Genomic DNA, 20387 nt, shown 5'->3' on the forward strand with positions numbered 1-20387 from the left:
GACATAAATGTATTGTTTTACATTTCTTATGAAAAATGTAACATAAAATATTGACAAATTCCACGTCATTGTTTAGTATTTTATTTGATACCGTTGTAATTACAAATCGTTGGTCGATACGATTAAGCAGGTACAATATGTTCGCTGTACCCATACCCGAGCCAATGTCATGCACGTTAACAAATGAACTACATAACCACTGAAGAGGTGATAAAATGATTTTTAGGCAAGACAATTCATCTAATAAGGTAAACACACTACTGTCATATAGCGATTTGAGCAGTTCTAGACAAAAGTTGCATTACTCTACGAGCAAGGGACAGGGTTCGGCATACATGATGTTTGACCACAATGTGCAATGGCGGACAGCGAGCGAGTTTGAACATTTCACACGCATTTCACCACCATGGGCTTCTCTGGCATACCACAGTAAAACCGACTGATCTAATTTCCATTAGAACTGGGTTTTTCCGATATATGTACAAATGTTAATGTTCTCTTAGACTGAATTGTCCCTTTAAACACAATATTTTCTATGGGGCTTGTGTCATAGATAAATAATGTTTCCAACAGAAGGTTCAGGTTTTCATTCAAAACTATTTTAAAACAATGTTATATTACATCAAATGAATTTTGTCAGAGGAGTGTGTGAATGGGTGGCGGAGGGAAGAAGGGCTGTGTGACATGGGGAGAGATCCAGGAACACAACAAACCTGGTGATCAGTGGCTTGTGATTGATGGACAAGTTTATAATATCACCCAGTGGGCCGACCGACATCCTGGTGGGCGCAGAGTGATCAGCTACTACGCGGGACAGGATGCCACGGTATGTCCATCCTCCATACTCCAGGGGTACGATCACTTACGATCTCTACTCCCTGGACTATCTCATAGTAAAACTGAAGACAGCTCAAAGGGAAAAATCTGAACCAATCACAGGCCAGCAAAAAAATCCTTTGAAGACTACAGAGAGAGGGCGAGGCCCAACTTCAAAGCCGCACAGTTAACCACAGTGTACCGTTATACGGCTCTTTTGATGTACATCAAACGACTAAATTACCTGTTCTTTTCCGTTGCTTCTACTTTGACCATGAGATAGTCCATATGTGTAGAGATTATAAGTGATCGAAACCCCTGGATTATCAAGGATGCGGTAAGTCTGTATCCTGTTAATTTAACTGAACTTGTATACAATAAACGTACTTTCTCGAGCAAAATAATTGTTTTTAACATATTGATACATTTCACTTGTAATAAATTATCGGATGTCATGGTGTATGATGAAGTTCTGGAACAACGAGGATTGATACCCGACATCTGCAAACTTCTAAAGAAATATAATCTCATTTACGAATACGGAATTTTCATCAAAGATGTAATGGAAACTATTTGTTAAGTCTGCCATCAGAAATCTCGAAACGAGATTATGACTCGATCGAAAGAACAAAGACAATGAGTTCACGTGTATTTAGATATTCGCCCATGAACTCTGGACTATTCCGAAAACACCATCAGATCTAGCCTGTGCGCGGTTCAAAACTGTTGACCTATTTATTTCAAAATAGCGATGAATCGTGCTCCAAATATGTAAAAGGACGAACGGACACCAAAAGACATTATTTTACACAGTGTCATGCTACTCGTACTTTAAGAGATATATTCATGACCGATTTCCTTGACATAGGTGGCATTAAAAGTGGCACTTCTAGACAATGAGCCAATTGAATTTTTTTTTACGAATTATATTCGAAAAACGCAAAAGTGATCTAAAAGACATCGAAGAAGCATTTCAAAAATGGCTACATGCTACGTAAGTGCAGAAGTACATGCGTAAACAATGGATTAACGTCTCATGCGTAAACAATGGATTAACGTCTCATTAAACGTCTCATGCGTAAACAATGGATTAATGTCTCATGGTAAACAATGGATTAACGTCTCATGCGTAAACAATGGATTAACGTCTCATGCGTAAACAATGGATTAACGTCTCATGCGTAAACAATGGATTAACGTCTCATGCGTAAACAATGGATTAACGTCTCATGCGTAAACAATGGATTGTCTCATGCGTAAACAATGGATTAACGTCTCATGCGTAAACAATGGATTAACGTCTCATGCGTAAACAATGGATTAACGTCTCATGCGTAAACAATGGATTAATGTATGTTTCGCTACGTGAACGCGTAGTTGAATGCCTTGTTCTATTTCTCATTTCATGGATTTATTTCTTGAGAATTTGTTATTTGCATTTCTCTTTGAGGAATTCAAGATTTATTAATTGATTTCATATATGAATCTAAACTTTGCATGTGGAGATATCCACTTTTACATTACTGCAATGAAGCGAGTGCCCCTTTGAAATGTTATTGAAATATGATCTAGGTATATTTCAAGTTCCACTTCCTTTCCGAATCGGTTTTTAATTTTTTAAATGGGAATGTAAAACGATAATTTTGTATAGTCGCAAAAGTTATTAACTTACCGTTAAAACTTAACGTATCATCACCTTCTGAACAATTTGATTGAAATAAATAAAATGACGGCAAAACAGCGAAATGACTCCACGGTTATCATATATAACACAGGAAGTCTTGCATACGTTTGGTGTTGTAACCTCATCTTAGGTCATCGGTATATATTTTCTGATGTTTTAATGCGTTTAAGAAATCTTTATGTTTTGTTAACGAAAGATGTTGGGCCTTTAAGAAGGAATTTCTAAAAAAAAAAAGATATATGATGATCTACGATAATCGTTATCCGTTGGCATTACAGGAGGCGTTTAAAGCCTTCCATAATGATCTGGTGACTGTGAAGAAATACCTCAGAACTCTCCACGTGGGCCCAGTGGAAAACTACCGGAAATCAGGTCTGGACGAGGACTTCCGGGAGCTATATCAAACAGTCAAGAAAAAGGTCACTTATCACATAGAGTAAACATTAATCATTAAATCTTGCTTGTAGCGATTATTGGATTATGATATGTCATACAAATTTATTTCTATTGACCATAAAAGGGTAAAAATGGCACGTCGTTTGTAACATGGCCTTTAATTGGCTGATGCAAATTTAATAAAAGTGTAATGATTGCATAGAAAAAAGTCCCTCGATATAGTTGGAATTATGAAGAGATTGTCTATAGTAGATTGAAACATAAAGATTGATTTTATATCTTTATGTTATGAAGATATAGATTCTAACACATAAAAACTCTAATTGTCATTTCATAATATAGTTGTTTCATACCATATAAGTCACCAGTGAAAAATCTTTTCCCGAGGTGTTTGGACCAACCCGGTGAACCGAGGAAAACAGTTTATTGGGTTGTTCGCAATACCGAGGGGAAAGAATTTGGACTGTTGATTGATATGACATGAAAAAGACGTTCCTCGACGTGTCCGGCGATCTGGTGTTTATGACGTCATCAATTAATTATTACGTCAACAATTAACCGAATACAAACGTTCCTCGCGGGTCAGCAGGTCAATAGTTTCTGAGGATTTATATATTTGTAACGATTTTGAAGCAAGTTCATGTGAAAACAGACAAAAGTACTGTATTTACATCAGGTAACATCATAAACTGCTTCATAGCCTGCTGCCCAATCCCTATTAAATCTAATGATTTAATAAAAAATATTTTGAAATGAAAATAAACTGCTTCACATATCACATATGGGAAACATCCATATTTAATTTTACAACATTAGTCCTCGATTATGCCGTATTATGTATAAACTTGAATTTTGACAGGGTTACTTTAAACCTAGTTACACCTTCTTTCTGATGATGATGGTACAGCTGTGTGTCCTGGAGGTGCTATCCTATATGGTGATGGCCTATTTCGGCACGGGATGGCTCCCCTACCTGGTGTCCCTGCTATGTTCAGTCATATTACAGGTAAACTTACAACGATATTCATAGTAGCTAATATGTCAAAAATACATTGATTAGATGCCTCACATATCATGTTATAATACAGAACCACGTGCTAGTTACGAAACAACACATTTAAAATGTAACATGTGCCGAATATGTTGAATTATCTGTACCATTAAGAGAGCGTTTACGGATAAATGTGCGTTGATGCCTACTTGAAACGGTTAGGATGGCTTATGAAATTTGGAACAGATTTCGGATTAACGTTTTATTTACAGCCATGGCGGCCTCCTCTGAGTGCATTTCGCTGTCTGTAAATTCCAGTAGGCTGTGGTATATTTTGCTGTTGTTATATACTGTAGATCAAATAGTTTTCGCGTACAACGAAATTCCGCCGATTTCAGTGGTAATTACATAGAAACCGCGAAAATAACTCACCGCGGAAAAATAATGTCAAACATAGATAAATGTACAGTAGGACCATTAGGAGGACATTTGGTAGTAACATTTATATAAGCAATAGGACCATTATTTTATTACTCAAAATTTAATATCCGCGAAAAAATAGTTTGGCATAAAAACGCAAGATTAATTCACCGCAAAAATACGTTTGTTTATAGCTTGTCATAAGAAAATTCAAATACGTGTTGATAATAAATGTGAACGAAAAAAAAGAATCTCAGAAAGTGCTCATATATGTGATATGAAACTTTCCGTTATATAATGTTATTACCTTCCCTTTTTATTTGTTTCATTATGCTACGTCACAATGTTGTGTCTATGACAGCAAACGTATCGCCTGAAGATGGGGAGAGGGGGCTGAAAGCGCTAGTGATACTAATTTGACTTATTGCATTGTTGACTTTTTTATTTGACTGTGATAAACTGTAATCTTGTGTATGGAGATTTAAAAAATGAGCAATCTGGAATTCAAAGTTATTATCGGATAAGCCGAGTTTGTTTGAATGAATTACATTGAATTGGTTTGAGATCCTAAGGATAAGAATAATATCAACATTATTATAGATTTGTGGACAGTAGCAGACAACTTTTCCATGTTAGTTTCGTCTTTCAAGCTTTTAATCCAGAGGAAGGGGACTTTTACGATACGTCTCGCATTACTGTTAATCCTACTTCTTTACTATTTTCTAAACTCACTTATGATATGTTTTGCATTGGCTATTCGCTTCTTACGTTATCAGGCACAGGCTTCATGGATCCAACATGACTTTGGACATTTCTCAATGTTTAGATCAAAACTGGATCATGTGGTTCAGAATTACGTAATGGGCATAGTAAAAGTAAGTACTGTGTTATTGAAGTCTAAAACAAACATCCTGTCGACACATTGTTAATATCTTTCAGCTAAAGTTTAAGTATTCTGCGCTCGGAAGAGAGACAGAATACTATAGATTATTGTTTTCCATAACTATGAATGTTTAACAACGAATATCGTGTGATAAACTCTATAGCTGTTGTATTAAGGTAGCATTTATATCTAAACATTTCAGTGTGTAAACATTTACAGCGACTGATTGCAAACCAGTCGTCCCACTTTCTTTTACTCTGAGCGCTTAGCAGATTTTTGATTAATTAATTGATAAGGCTTAACGTAAAAGAAGCGATAGTGCTTAGCAGGAGTAGAAACTACCACTTTTATAAACTACGGTTTGCCTCGGCCAGGGGACTGAACCTTCTACACAGGAACGAGCGCTCAACAAAAGGTCAAACGTGAGGTGGTGTCAAGGGAGACCTAAAGAAGTATAAAGGAAGTTAGGAAAAAGATAAAAAAAATATATCCTTAATTTAGTGGCTTTTTACGATCATGCGTCTGGAATTCAAACGAATAGTAAATGTACATGTATAATAACCTCTATCTAAATTATTGATTTCACCTGTATATATTAAAATAAACAATGCTTATGTAAACAGTATTGAAAAAGGTACATTAAACATTTTTTTGTATATAAATTGATTGTCATAATTACTGGTAAACAAACCATTAAAAGTTGAATAAAAACTTAAATGTTCAGGATCATTCCGCATGATGACGCCAAACACAGCAGAAAGGGGTTGTGGAGAATCTTGTGGGTTTTTTTGTGCTTTTTTTTAAATTTTATTTTTATTTTTTTTGGGGGGGGTGTTTTTTGGGGGGGGTTTTTGGGGGGGGGGGGGGGGGGGGGGGGTAGGGGTCAAATAAATATCTACATGTATATATGAAGATAATATCTCAAGGGACTAAAATTGAGTATAATTATTTCAGTGCAGAAACAATTTATAAAATTAATACAGTTAATTTGTTTTAATCTAGGGTATATCGCCGAGCTGGTGGAATTATCTACATTTCCAACATCACGCTAAGCCTAATGTGGTATGTCTACTATCAACATGCATGATATTATTTTTTCATTTATTATAAAAAAAATTATTCATTATTATTATAGTTTTTTATTTACTTATTTTTTATATTAATTTTTTTTTTTTTTTTTTTTTTTGAGGTTTTTTCTTGTGAAAACACCACTTTCAAACTGTGTGTTCGGTGATTTTTTTTTATGTGTTGCAATTATCCGTAACTTAGTTAAATTTGTCTAATTTTGTCCAATTGACATTTAATTAATAACAATAGACAGATGTCATATAATACATTAATTTGATTTTCAGATTAAAAAAGACCCTGATGTAGCGATGGACAAACTATTTGTAATAGGGGACGTTATGCCAGTCGAGGTGAGTAACATCAGGCCCTCAGGCTCGGTAACGCTATTTTATAAATGTGTTGAACAAAATTCTAGGTGAATAATAGGTGGAATTAGATAAAAAATAAAATCCTACATCTATTGATGTATAGATTATATACAAGAGATCCCAGAGAAATCATGACGCCCACCAAAGAATTATCTATGTCTTTGATGGTGATGGTTGGCTAAAAAGGGACTGTAAACCAACTTCATTTCTCGTGAAATTTTCGTGATCAGAGTGTATCCGCGAAAGTTTATCTCCGCGAATAAATAGCTACACTATATAATATATTGAAAGGAATTTCTATGAAAATTTAAAACCCGCAAGTATTTATCTACGCAAACTTGTTTTGAAATGGAAATCGCGAAATTTAGTAACCGCAAAAGAAAGTTAGTTTACTGTATAATAATGTAAACTGCTTAATCACACCAAACAAATATTTCAGGTCGCCAAATCAAGAAAAGAGTCCATGCCGTTCAACTGGCAACATAGATATTTCTGTTTTAGTAAGTAAACTTAGTAAAGTAAATTAGTAGTTGTTATTCTACCAGTCCTAGTCTGATAGCATATAGATGTTTTACTCTAATTTTGATAATGATATTAATATTCTCTTTGATTATTATTCCGATTTTTATTCTAATATCATTATCAGTTTTACTCCAATTCTGTTAAAGATTTCCATATTCCATCTTCTGATTTTTATTCTAATAGCACGAATTCTGTGGTTTATGCATCCTTACTTCAGGGGTTACAATAACTGACGTTATATCCACCCCCTGATAATTGCCTAGTAAAACTGGAGACAAAAGAGTCGACACATTTAACTTGGTCCTTTGATGTACATCAAAAGAGTCGTATAACGGTACACTGTGGTTGACTGTGTGATTTTGAAGTTGGACGTCGCTCTCTCTCTCTGTAGTCTTCAAAGGAAATGTCTGCAGGCATGTGATTGGTTCAGATAATTTCTTCTGAGCTTCTTTCAGATTTAGTTTGAGATATTCCATGGGTGGATATAAAGTTATAGTACCCCCTGGAGTATCGAGGTTTTGATTTATATTGACAGTGGGTCCTCCAATGTTGTTTCCTGTGTATTACCATATCTCGACGTTCAGACATATCTTCATACGAAAGCTTCCTGTCGTAAGTACATTTTGATTTTTCATCACTTCTCAAAATGGTAATTAATGATTTGTTTGTACTTAATAGTATTTTTCTCTGCGAAAACTTTGAAAACTAATTACGTGATGATAATGTCATGATTTATACATGCTTCACTCCCTTGATGTTGATGATTAGGAAATCTCAACCCTCGGGGTAAAATTTTGATGTTTTCAATCATGAGGCTTGCCGAGTGTTTGCCAGTTTCAGATATTTCCCCCAAAGAATGTGATTTGTTAGAGAGAATCTGTGAATGATTATTCCTTTCTTTAATGTGTCGCTTTCCAATATCATAGTGTTGTTGTACGACCAACACAGTTTTGTCGTGACGTCATCGTATTAGTATCGTTTTGTTAATCAGACATACATTTATATGTGTAAACATTAATTATTATTGTTCAAATTTCTGTTTCAAAATATTTAATTGGTAATACAATAAATATAAACATAATTATTATATAGATTATAAAAATGATAAAGTACAATGTATTAGCAATTGGATTGGATAACATGCAAAGCCTATACAAATCCGTTCCAATGTCCGGAAATGACAAAAATGAATAATTTTATATAAATGCATATTATATGTATAATAAAGGTGATGATGAAAACAAAAAAAAAATAAAAAAAATAACAGAATTGAAGGAAAAATCAATATGTAAAATAAATATTTAATTATTGTTCAAATAATGAGGTGTATCATATATGCTCTGTCGACAGTGGAACATCTTTAAAATATAGATCATTATCACCACTAGCTTCTTAGATAATATAACACGTATTCCATTAGGATCCCGTTACGGAGTGAGAATAAGGGTCGATTTCTTCGTGATAAGTTTCTTGGCTGCAATCTTGTTGTTTAAGACATCAGGAGCAAAGAACGATAACTTGTTCAAACGTAATAATATATAATGCTAACCTAATACGGCTATAATTCTATCAGTCACTAGAGTGGGTAACTATATATCATGGATATATCTCTGTTTCAGGACTTCGTGCTTGTTCTGCTTTTCTTCATTAAGTTTTTCTGTTTATACACACCGATGCTTGGCGTCGTTGGATCAACAATCTTCTACGTGTTAGTAAAGTAAGTCGTGTAAGCTACCCAGAGGCTCCAGAAGGAGGAGATAGGGATGTGGTGGGGTTTATATTTGATCAATTCTATGGATAGAATACTTTGGTCGAGCGTTCATCTTCAATGCCACTTTATAACAAGAGAGAAAACAAACAGAAAAGATTTGTTATCGGGACTTCCGGATACTCTTAGCCACCAGTTCTAGACCGATGAATGACCAGTTTTCGTAGATGATATTCGAAATAACACTGTATAAAAATTGTCGACTGTACCGTAATCTCTTACCATAACAACATGTCATAGTCATCAGGCTTAAGGTGGATATGTGAGTGGTTCTATTTTGCTAGATTTGTTAAAATAAAGATTTATCGCATAATCTTTAGAAATAATTCACTATATTTTCCCAGGTAATATCTAAAATTTCCTTAGCCATTATAACGATGACCACGTGACCAGACTACGAGTCGAAATTGATATAACCTTATATGATTACATATTTGCTATACATCAAATCAACAAAGAACTTCCACGATACTCAAGCGGTTACTATCACTGACGTTATATCCACCCCGGACTATTTCATAGTAAAACTGGAGCCAACAGAAGACACGTGTAGGTTGATCTTCTGATATAGAAAGAAATTGAATTGCCCAGGGTGGATATGACGTCAGTGATAGTAGCCTCTGGATTATCGAGGGTGACACAGAGGCGGACCCAATAAAGGCTATTTGGTCCGATGTAACGATGCTTCCAACTATCTACGTTAATTCGGAGATTCAGAAACTCACAACAACCTATAATGGGATCCATGTTGCGGCACACCACTATATATAATGAGCAAAAATGAAGCTTAGACCGGGTTACATGTTAGGAATTGTCGACAATTGGCCTGATAGACTACCAAATAAGATTTGTTTTTTTTTTATTTTTGATAGTCATTAAACGACTTGATACTCTACAAATTAAGCTACGTGCTCTTCGGTGATTGATATGATCCAGAACCATTCCATTGCTCCACCACGTTGACCATTACTGGGTACTTTGTTGTCACAGGTGCCTAGAAAGTCACTGGTTTATATGGGTTTCACAGTCCAACCACACAACCATGACCATCGACAACGACCAGGCGTTACACTGGGTCAAGCTCCAGATCAATGCCACGTGTAATGTACAGAAATCAGCCTTCAATGATTGGTTCACCGGTCACCTCAACTTCCAGATAGAGCACCAGTGAGTCTTCATTATTTCACCTCAAAATCTTTTTTATGCTCCTCCTCATGTGTATCGTCTTGAGGTATGGCGTATTAGATTAACTTCCTATTTAACAGCCAGGATCATTTTTGGACGGCCATATGGTGTATGAATGTCTGTGTGTTTTGGAAGGTTGCGGCATATTCGGATGCATAAAATCAAATGTTCTGCGGATATTTGATACCTTCCAATTACGCACTCTGAATTCATTTTCGCTTCTTCTATTTTTTTCTAATTTGACTTTAGAATATATTAGAATTTGATAGAACTTTAATCTTTAGTTTTACAATTCAATTAACGCAAGGGGGTCATTTTTGGACGACCATATGGTGTATGGATGTCTGTGTGTTTTGAAAGGTTGCGGCTTATTCGGATGCATATAATCAAATGTTCTGCGGATATTTGATACCTTCCAATTACGCACTCTGAATTTATTTTCGCTTCTTCTATTGTTTTATAATTTGACTTTGAGAACATATCCGACATCACTGCTAATGTTAGAATTTGATTGAACTTTATTCTTTAGTTTTACAATTCAATTAACGCAAGGGGAAAATTTTCTCTATTTATGCGTATAATAGACCTTTTCACCATGAAAATTTTCATAGCGAAATAAATATATGTAATCATTATAAAATAAGTTTTCTCTATCACAAACAGACATTGTAACCGACATGAAATATTTACACTTGCAAATAAAATTAAACACTTTTTTGTATTTGTATTACAGTTTGTTTCCATCGATGCCACGACATAATCTGTACAAAGTTGCGCCCCTTGTCAAGGCTTTATGTAAGAAACATGATATTAAGTATGAAGTGAAGCCTTTGAGTACGGCCTTCGGGGATGTCGTCAGGTAAGACTTTTAATGGAAGTTATTTCCCCTTAAATAGCAGTTCCGGTTCCGGTTCTGTTTGACCTACATGTATAGTTGGAATAATGGCGTGTTTCAGACACTGTACAACGGGGTTTTCTTCGCCAGTGTCTAATGTTCGCTAGAATCGCCATGACAAAGCTTGGCGAAATTTTAACTGGTGAATATTAGTTGAGTAGGAATATTGTTATATTAGTTAATATCCCTTAATGGGTAAATGAAGTAATATCAACAGTTGTTTTCCATATAATACTGGATCCTTATTGACATATGTCTGTATGTATGGCAAAGAAGTAATTCCAACATTCTGGACAAAATATTGTCGAATTTTCGAGGCGATCTGCCCCTTTGTCAAGACACAAACAAACAAAAAATAAACTGATCGGTATACATATAACATAGTCGATATACCCGTGGACAGTCTGACAACGACTAAATGTTTTTACTACTGTATAAACTAAACATGCCGGGGTTCACCCGTAAATAATCTGAACATTGATCATATCAAGAAAAGAATTACATAATTACCCATATTGTTTTACGATATACACTATAATCATACTGTAAATGCAGTGGGCAGTGTCAATCACGTCTCTGCTACAATATCAACACAACTTAACGAAATACATGTAAAGCCTAAATGTGCATGTAACTACTAAGAACAAAGCCTGAATATTTAACAAAATTTAAATTTTAAACTCTTGTTTTTCAATTGCGAATATATTAAGAGGCGAAAATTAAATCTCCTAATCACGGGTACATTTGGAGATTGGGTGTGGCGAAAATAACGCGTTATACGGTTTGTTGTAAAGCGACTTTTTACATATAATTATAACAGCTTGTTATTTTATTTCAGGTGTCTGAAAAAATCAGGTGACTTATGGGAGGAAACATATAATATGTACCATATGTGAGGAAATCTGAAGACTACAATACAAACCACCCATGTGTTCGAAGATTCGGGAAATAGTGTTTATTAACTTAAGTATTTTGTATTCATACCATCCTTATTAAATTGAAAGTGGGATTAAATCATCAAACTGAGTTTGTTATCTTACTTTATCTCCGCGAAATTTTCTTACGAATTAAGTAATTCGACATACGGTCAAACACTCGGGGACTCCAATGTAAGGTTTCAAATTCAACGACTTCACGGCGAAAACTTTTTGCGATTTACGGCTGAAAAAAAAAACATTTTATTAACGGGAAACCTTTTTTGCGACGATGGAGTTTTGCGGATTCAAATCACCAGCATTATAACGTGAAATTAAAACAAAAATTAATTTATTTACAGTGACAAATAAGTATTTTGTTTTTATCACAAAGAAATTTACATAATATGCTATCTTTTTGATATCGCTATCAAATTGAACTTATTATCTTATCTAAAGTTAGATATATGTTTGTTTGAAATGGTGTAAATGGAATGTTTTGAAACTGAATATATCTAAATCATAAAGCTAGAATAACCATTTACTCGAAAAACTCAAGTTGTAGATCTAACGCACATGTATACGTATCTGTGCTGTATACATGCATAGTACTTGGGCTTACCTTGTGTAGCCGCGGACTTCTATGACATCACAATACCACGTGACCGCCTAGCTCATTATCTCTAAGCCGTAGTCGATACTACCCGTAAATCATGACCAAAACCAACCGATAGCGCTAAAATAGGGGTGGGTGGGACTTGATTTTTCATTCATCCAAAGCAATATCCTGGAGTATTAAAAAAAATTGGCTGCACAAATCCTTTCACAGTTACTGATTTGCTGATCACCTACCAGGTGAGTTGGTTTACCTGAGATTTACCTTTGATCTTGCAACTAGAACCATTTTGTGAGAGACTATAACTCCCTATCAACACACCTTAACCCCTATGAAAACACCCCACCCTATACCCAGAGTTGGTGTTCGGAGAAGACCCCGTGGGCAGAAATGGGTCTTCAAATTTTATTTATTAGTCTCTTTACAAAATAAATTATAGAGAAACATATTTACAACAGTCAAGAAATGCAACATAGGAGGAGGACAAATCATATGACTTTTTCAAATATAACTTTGATAAATTTACATAAATTTCTCATTATTTTTATGTTCTTTGAGTTCAGAAGCTGTGAAAATTTTATTATATTTGGTCTGGTGTAATAGTACTCATTAACATATAATTTCCTTTATAAGGTATCATAAAACAGGAGCAGACGATTTAGTATTTTATCTCCATTTACAAAAGTTACTTACTTTATATATTACCTTCACCATTGAAAAGTTTGAGCTTCTTATTTTACTTCAAAGTTAAAAATATGAAAAATAATTAATTGCATCCCGAAAAAAATTCCGTGACACTATATCCTATATGGAATGATCAAGTACTGATTGTGTGATGCACCAAAGGCGAAATATAATTATTTTTAGAATTATTTTTTTGTGTCTAATTAGGGCATATATATACACGATTAAACACCAATTATTGTTCAAATGATTAACATCATTTATGCTCTGTCGGCGGATGGAGCATCTTAAGTATGGAACTACTCTGTTTTTTATTTACAAAAACATGATATAACATACTATACACCAACAACATTTCATTTATTTTCTTTAGATAGACTAATTGCTGCGACAATAATTAATCATCTTTGGCAAAATGTTCAGGCCAAGGATATAATGGTCTTGTACCCAGTTCAGCCATATACCATGTAACTTGGGGGTACTTTTTTTTCTAACCAGTAGCAGTTTACAAAATTTTAAATAAAAGCGCGCAATTTTTTGTACAACTAGTGTAAACCCCATATCTCACAACCGTTCTATAACCGGTGTGTGCCCTTAAATGTTTTTTCAAAAAGTCAGAACTACATCCGGCTAGAAACAAGAAATTTTCTGCCTTTTCTCAAAATAGGACATATTATCGTTTATCTGTTGTAATCACGGGAAAAAAAACCCTCAAGGTCAAAGTTTCACTTTGGAAATTATGTGAAACTTCCACAAATAGGTAAAGGTTATTAACACATCAATGTTACGTTATTATGACAAATCGTGAATGCATTTTATATTAACAAAGCGGTTCAACACGAAAACATCCACGATCATTTGGTTCGGTGGTCAATATTTACTCTTAACATGAATAATAGACAGTGGTGCAATATTCGCTAAATATATTTAAGCTGATTTTGAAGATCAGTAGGATTTTCGGAAAATCAAAATTGTGTGTGTCATAATGCAGAAATACAAATAGGAAAGCTTTATATATGGTTCGAAAGATAAAATTTCCAATTGTTTGCTTGGAAAATTCAAGACGTCTCCGTGTAATATTCGAGAATCTTGATAAAAAGATTCTATGTTCATTATGTAGTCCAACGATGAATAAAAAGGGGGTGCTTTCCCCTTAACTCAATCGAATATTGATGGAGGAAATCCGGTACTATTTTAGCCACACTGGCTATTAATTCTGCCTTATTTGACATGATTTGTTTTATGTTTGTAAAGGACATTGGTCTGTGGGAAGACTATAAACTAAGACCAAATACTTCAAATTTGATCCCTTTATTACACGAAACAAAATGTCTATACATTGTAAAAACCTAAATCCTAAGATATAGAATTATACATTTGTAGTAATAGCTTACATGTACATGTGCCAGCCCTCACCAGATTTTGTAAACAGTTTGAATATTTTATTGTATTTTGGAAGAAAAATCAATAAGATGTATAATTTGACAAATTTTAGGATGTAACACGAAAGATTTAGTTTAGTTATTGATACATATACAAAAATGTACAATTAAAATTATAGAACTAATGATAATTGAACTGGTAAATAACCAATGGAGTGTATTGAAATATAGTTTTTAGATTTTTATCAATTGCATGTACATTGTAATAATAAATTAACTTTCTAAAGACAAAAATTATATGAATGTACAAAATTCGTTGTCAGTAAATACGTTAACAAAAACATTATACATGTTTGCGTGATATATTTATGTTTGCGTGATATATATTTATGTTTGCGTGATATATCTTAAAAAAATATGCCGACGGCGAGTATCGAACCCCGGCTGCCTGACCAGAAGTCTAGCATGTTTTTTTTTTGTTTTTTTTTTTTTCTTCTTCTTCTTTTTCCAAAAAAATGATTTCATTCAAGTATCAATTTATACATACGAATATGTAACATACATTTTAAACATTCAAAACAAAATACAAACATATTGCATGTAAATTCTTTGTAAGTAAATTCACATGCACACACTTTCACACCATTGAAATTGAAATAGTGTAATCGTTACAGCAGCAAAGAATAGTCAGAATATAGCTCGAACGAAATATATATATAAGTAATATGATAAGTTAAATAGAAACAAATTAATATACAATCTCCCCTCTCTTACATAAAATGAAACTTGGACTAATTACGTAAAAAAAATAGTAATCACAGAACTACATTTAATCCAGACCACAATAAACTCACAAAAGGATTATGATTTTTCAAATATTTTGTGAATAATTGAGCGTTCAGATTTGAAAGATAATAAGAAAAAACTGTATTTTGTTTAGCTCTTTAGTGTAAACTTAAAGAAAGACTTAATATCTACGAAACCTTCACCGCACATACTTAAATTACATCGCTTAAAGATACAGAACCTAGCGACAGCCAACATGAAGTTGACAAAATAAAAATTAACAAAGTTTTTCAATAAGTCCAAAAAGAATTACAGTTTCGTATTTTATGGAATTTAGGATTAATAAATCTGCCTTCGCAAAAAGATCTTCTATGAGAGTAACAAGATAATCATGGAACTTTTTTTATTTAGAACATTGTACAAAAAGGTGAAGAATATCCTCAGATCGTTCTTTACGAACAGGACACATGTCAGTAGTACACATATTATAAAGAAAAAGTTTATCTCCAGTGAAAATGATTCCAAGATTTTATTTATTCACTCAAACACAATATAGTGTGTAACAAGAGGTCATACAATTTCAAACAGAATTAATGCATGGCAGGGAAAATGTAACATCATATGCAAAGAAAATATGGAAAAAAATACATACATATCAACATTTCATAATTGTAATTATAAATTTAATAATCTTTCCTACTACATAATCACAATGCGGGATGATAAAAGTGTGTCATAATAACTTGACTATTTTTGGATGAATAAACTGACATTTATATACATGTATAGATTTTTATAAAATATTGAGAACATTCCTTTCATCTTGTAGTAATTAGGAATGGTAGTAATTTGGGATATATTTACTACGCAACTGGGTTACATTATGGTTGTTACACACAAATAAAAAATGGAACTCGTCTCCAGTACCAGCGCTACAAAGTGGACATACTAACAAAACTTAATACAACACTGTCAAAAATATTTTTAACATATTTCATCCATTTAAACTCAATCTGACCAGTTACATGAAGAGTAACATCAATTTGTACATAAAACTAGACATTTTGCTTTCATTGGATAGAAGAGTATACCAAAATTTTATCATTCTTAGTTTAATATTAACAGTAATGGATACCTGCCGGTTTCTCCGTAAATCATGAAATTAGATGTATTTTTTCGTAGACCAAAACTTCTTTTACAGAATTGCAGATGTATTTTTTCCAACAGACTTGTATTTTCGTACCCCGATATTTCACATGAATACAATTATATTGGGGTAACTAATGAATCGAATAGCTTAAGTTGTATATCAACAGGTAAATTAATATTTCTTATCTTACGGTAAAGAGCAAAAAGTACTTTGTTGGCTTGAATACATAATTGTTTTTTGGCAGCTGTAAAGCTTCCATTATAGTTAAATAGTACACCTAAGTATGAGAAAGTATCTTGAATATCTAGTTGCTTTTGAACACCAAAAATCGGTTTCTTCCTGTCGGTTTTCGTTTTGCAAAAATTACGACTTTTGTTTTCTTTGTGTTAACCTCAAGTTTCCATTTTTGACAATATTCTTCAAACATATTCAACATATGTTGCAAACCAGGAGTTGTTTCCGACATTAGATAGTGTCGTCAGCGTATAGAATAATAAACAATTTAACATACATATGAATATTGTCGCAACACAGTTAATAAATTTCAGACAAACAATCAACATTTTTTTCAGTAAAAAATGTTTCTAAGTCGTTCAAATACAGGGCAAACAAAAACGGAGAGCAGTTTTCCCCTTGTTTCAAACCCATGTTGGAGGTGAACATTTGTGACATTTCATTACCATTTTCACTCAAGACTTAGTGTTTGAATACATACCATATACAACATTAAATATCTTCCCAGTTATATTACGTTTTATATTTTTTTGCCATAAACCTATACGCCTGACCGAGTCGAAGGCCTTCCTAAAATCAAAAAAGGCACAATAGAGTTTTTTTACCCGAAGACAGATACAAAGATGTCAGAGCATGTAGAATGAAAATGTTATCTATGGTCGAGTGTCCATTTTCTAAAGCCCGCTTGAGCGCAACTAATAAGATTAATTTTATTTGACAATGTGTAAAGTCTGGAATTTATTATTGACGTAAAAACTTTACCCAAGCATGAGACTAGCGTTATAGCTCTGTAATTATATAATTTTACGATCACCTTTGTTTTTAAAAATTGGCTTAATTATGCCAGTACTCCAACTTTCTGGTACTATACCTGTGTCCAATATAATATTACATTGTAAAAAAAAAGTTTATGGTATGTGGGCAACATTTCATTTATTGTACTTTTAATGTATTCATTAAATATATCATCAATTCCGCACGCTTTATTATTATCTATTTTTGTAATAGCGTCTACTATTTCTTAACTAATAATTGGACCGTTCAGTATATTGTCATATAAAGGTATATCAGTCCAGACATTCGTCTTCAGTATTATCAGGACTCAGATTTAAATTTCTCTAAAATAATCATGGAGCTCACCAATTGGCATGTCAACTCTCATTGAATTATCTATTTTACCAATTCTATTTAAGATATTCCAGAATGCTGTCGGTTTATACATGGAGGTTTTCCCCATTTCGTTCTCAGTTTTTTCTCGGAACTTTCTAAAATTTGCATTAATTATTTTTTTATATTCCATACTTTTCTTGATTAACTTTTTACGATTTTCATTATTTTTAAGGATTTTATACCGTTTTTTAGTTTCATGGAATTCCTTTCTTTTATTTGCGCTTTCGCGTGTAAACTTTTTTACCCATTCTCGTCTGTTTCGTACCCAAGACATTTTTTGCCGTTTTCTTAAATATTTCTGTAAGACTGTTCACAACGTCATTCATATCAGCTTACGATACTGATGTGGGGGACTCATTTTTTTTTATTAAGTCATTTATATCGCGCAGTTTGCGGCCGCTCTCAATTGTAAATTGTATACAATATCTGCTTGTTTTTCTTTAACCCATTTACCAACTTTCTCGGTGGGTATGAATTTTTCTTCTATTTCAGTATTTATCTCCGAACGTTGGATACAAAATACTAATCTACAGTGAATATCCTATATCAGAGGATTAAAATCTAAAACTTCGAAATCATTAAGCACATAAAATACATTCGACGATACGATCAAATAGTCTACAAGACTTACATTTTTACATGTATAATTCCCAATGGACTTGTCATTGCCAACTCTGCCATTCGCAATATACAGGTTATTATTTTTACAAAGTTCCAGTAGTTTTATGCCAAATCTGTTTGGTCTTGACATATCTTAGCTAGATCTCTGTAATAGTAGTCCTAATTGAGGGAGGACTTCAAAGTCATATAAATAGTTAAGCATTCATTCACTAGTTTCAATTAAATTTGACACTTCAATAAATTGTTGATCTGGTATTACATAATTATCACAAACTTGGCTTCTGTAGTTAAAATCTCCAACTAGCATGATATTTTTTGCACTTTTCATAAGATTAATCATTTCATTTTCAATATCTTGAAACGCTTCATTAGAGGTATACTTTGATGTTTCAGGTGGCACATACACACAACCTACAAGTAAACTAGATGATTTTTACAAGTACGGATATCTATCCACTGTACAAATTCTAACAAAGTTTCATGTAGCACAATAGATGATTTGAGTGTGTTTCTATATATGACGACTATTCTGCCTGATTTATGCTATACATGGGACCTATTTTCGCTATGTTACTGTAACCTGATGGTAAATCTAAAATATCATAATTATCAGTTTTTGATTCAGCCAATAATATGACGTCATTAGACGTTATAATATCAATCTTATACCACATACGTTTAAGAAAGTAAATTTCAAGTCCTCTTGTCGCGTGTTGCTAATGGCGGTCAGCACTTCCGGGAGGTGGTGGATCAGTGGATGGATATCTGGGAGGCAGTGCTCGGGGATTCCTGTGTACCTCATTGGTGTCGTGATGTCCGTTAGGAGGCGCGGCTGAGGGTCGTTGGTTGTTGTCAGATGGAGGCTGGGGCGCGTGATGTGGGATTCCATCAATATAGAGTGTGTCATACACTAACCTCACGTTTTGGCCTCTTCGTTTAGCCTCGCGTAACTGTGATGTCAACGCGGATCTCCTGTCTATAATCTCTGGGGGTAACTGTTGGAAGACGGAGAAATGTCGTTTTTTCTCGAAGTTTCTCTGGCACCGCCTTTAATACACGTTCGCGATCGGAATAGCGTGAATATCTGGCTAAATTCCGCGCGGTTTACCATCCCCTTCTCTTTCTTAGCCGATGAACATTCTGGAGAGGGATGGTTCCAGCATCGTCAATTCCTAGTTCCTGGTCAATGAATGCTTTTAAAACTTGTTCCGTGTTTTAATTTTCTGGGTCAGTGCACTCTATTCCATTAAAAACTAAGTTGTACTTCATAGAGTGAGTTTTTAACTTTAAAAAGTCTTCCCTTAAGTTGAAGTTTTGGTAGCCTTTCTCCAATAAATTATCTAACTTACTGACTTTATCACTACATAATGTTAATTTGAGCTGACATCATTTGGAAGGCCACTGCTGGTATCATAGTTGGTGCTAAAGCTGGTGGTGCATGTTGCAACGTCGGCGAAGGTCGTGTTGCGATTGGGGAGGGTAATGGGGGAGGTACAGTTGTTACAGGTCCTGGCCATGGTGACCCACCCGTCCCGGTCGGAGCGCTACATGCGTATGTATGTTGGAGCACAGGTGTTCGTTTCTAATATAAGTATAAGTATAATACTGGGTCAAGGTCTATAACTCGGCCGGCCATATAACACTACCCAATTTCAGAAAAAGTATGATTATTATCCAACCGTATAGGATATAATAATAGAAATACTCTCAATCGACAGCCAGATAATTTATCTTTAATTTGGTATATGATACAATATATATCATGCCGTATAAATGTCACTAGGTATCCAGAAACATCGGAAAACAGCCAGATTTCAACTGGTCGGACACTGTG

At 34.0% G+C, this 20387-nt stretch overlaps 1 protein-coding gene across 1 annotated transcript; it reads left to right on the forward strand.

The window, feature by feature from the left end:
* The first annotated feature begins 652 nt into the window (after positions 1-652).
* LOC138310774 (acyl-CoA 6-desaturase-like) lies at positions 653-11979 on the forward strand. Its single transcript, XM_069252108.1, has 12 exons — positions 653-826; positions 2779-2919; positions 3756-3902; positions 5084-5182; positions 6193-6252; positions 6543-6608; positions 7066-7126; positions 7684-7760; positions 8768-8865; positions 9907-10083; positions 10835-10960; positions 11835-11979. The coding sequence occupies exons 1-12, from the start codon at positions 653-655 to the stop codon at positions 11890-11892; spliced, it is 1284 nt and encodes a 427-aa protein (XP_069108209.1). The 3' UTR covers positions 11893-11979.
* Positions 11980-20387: the final 8408 nt, after the last annotated feature.

The sequence above is a fragment of the Argopecten irradians genome, chromosome 16 (genome assembly GCF_041381155.1).
Source record: "Argopecten irradians isolate NY chromosome 16, Ai_NY, whole genome shotgun sequence".
NCBI classification, from domain to species: domain Eukaryota; kingdom Metazoa; phylum Mollusca; class Bivalvia; order Pectinida; family Pectinidae; genus Argopecten; species Argopecten irradians.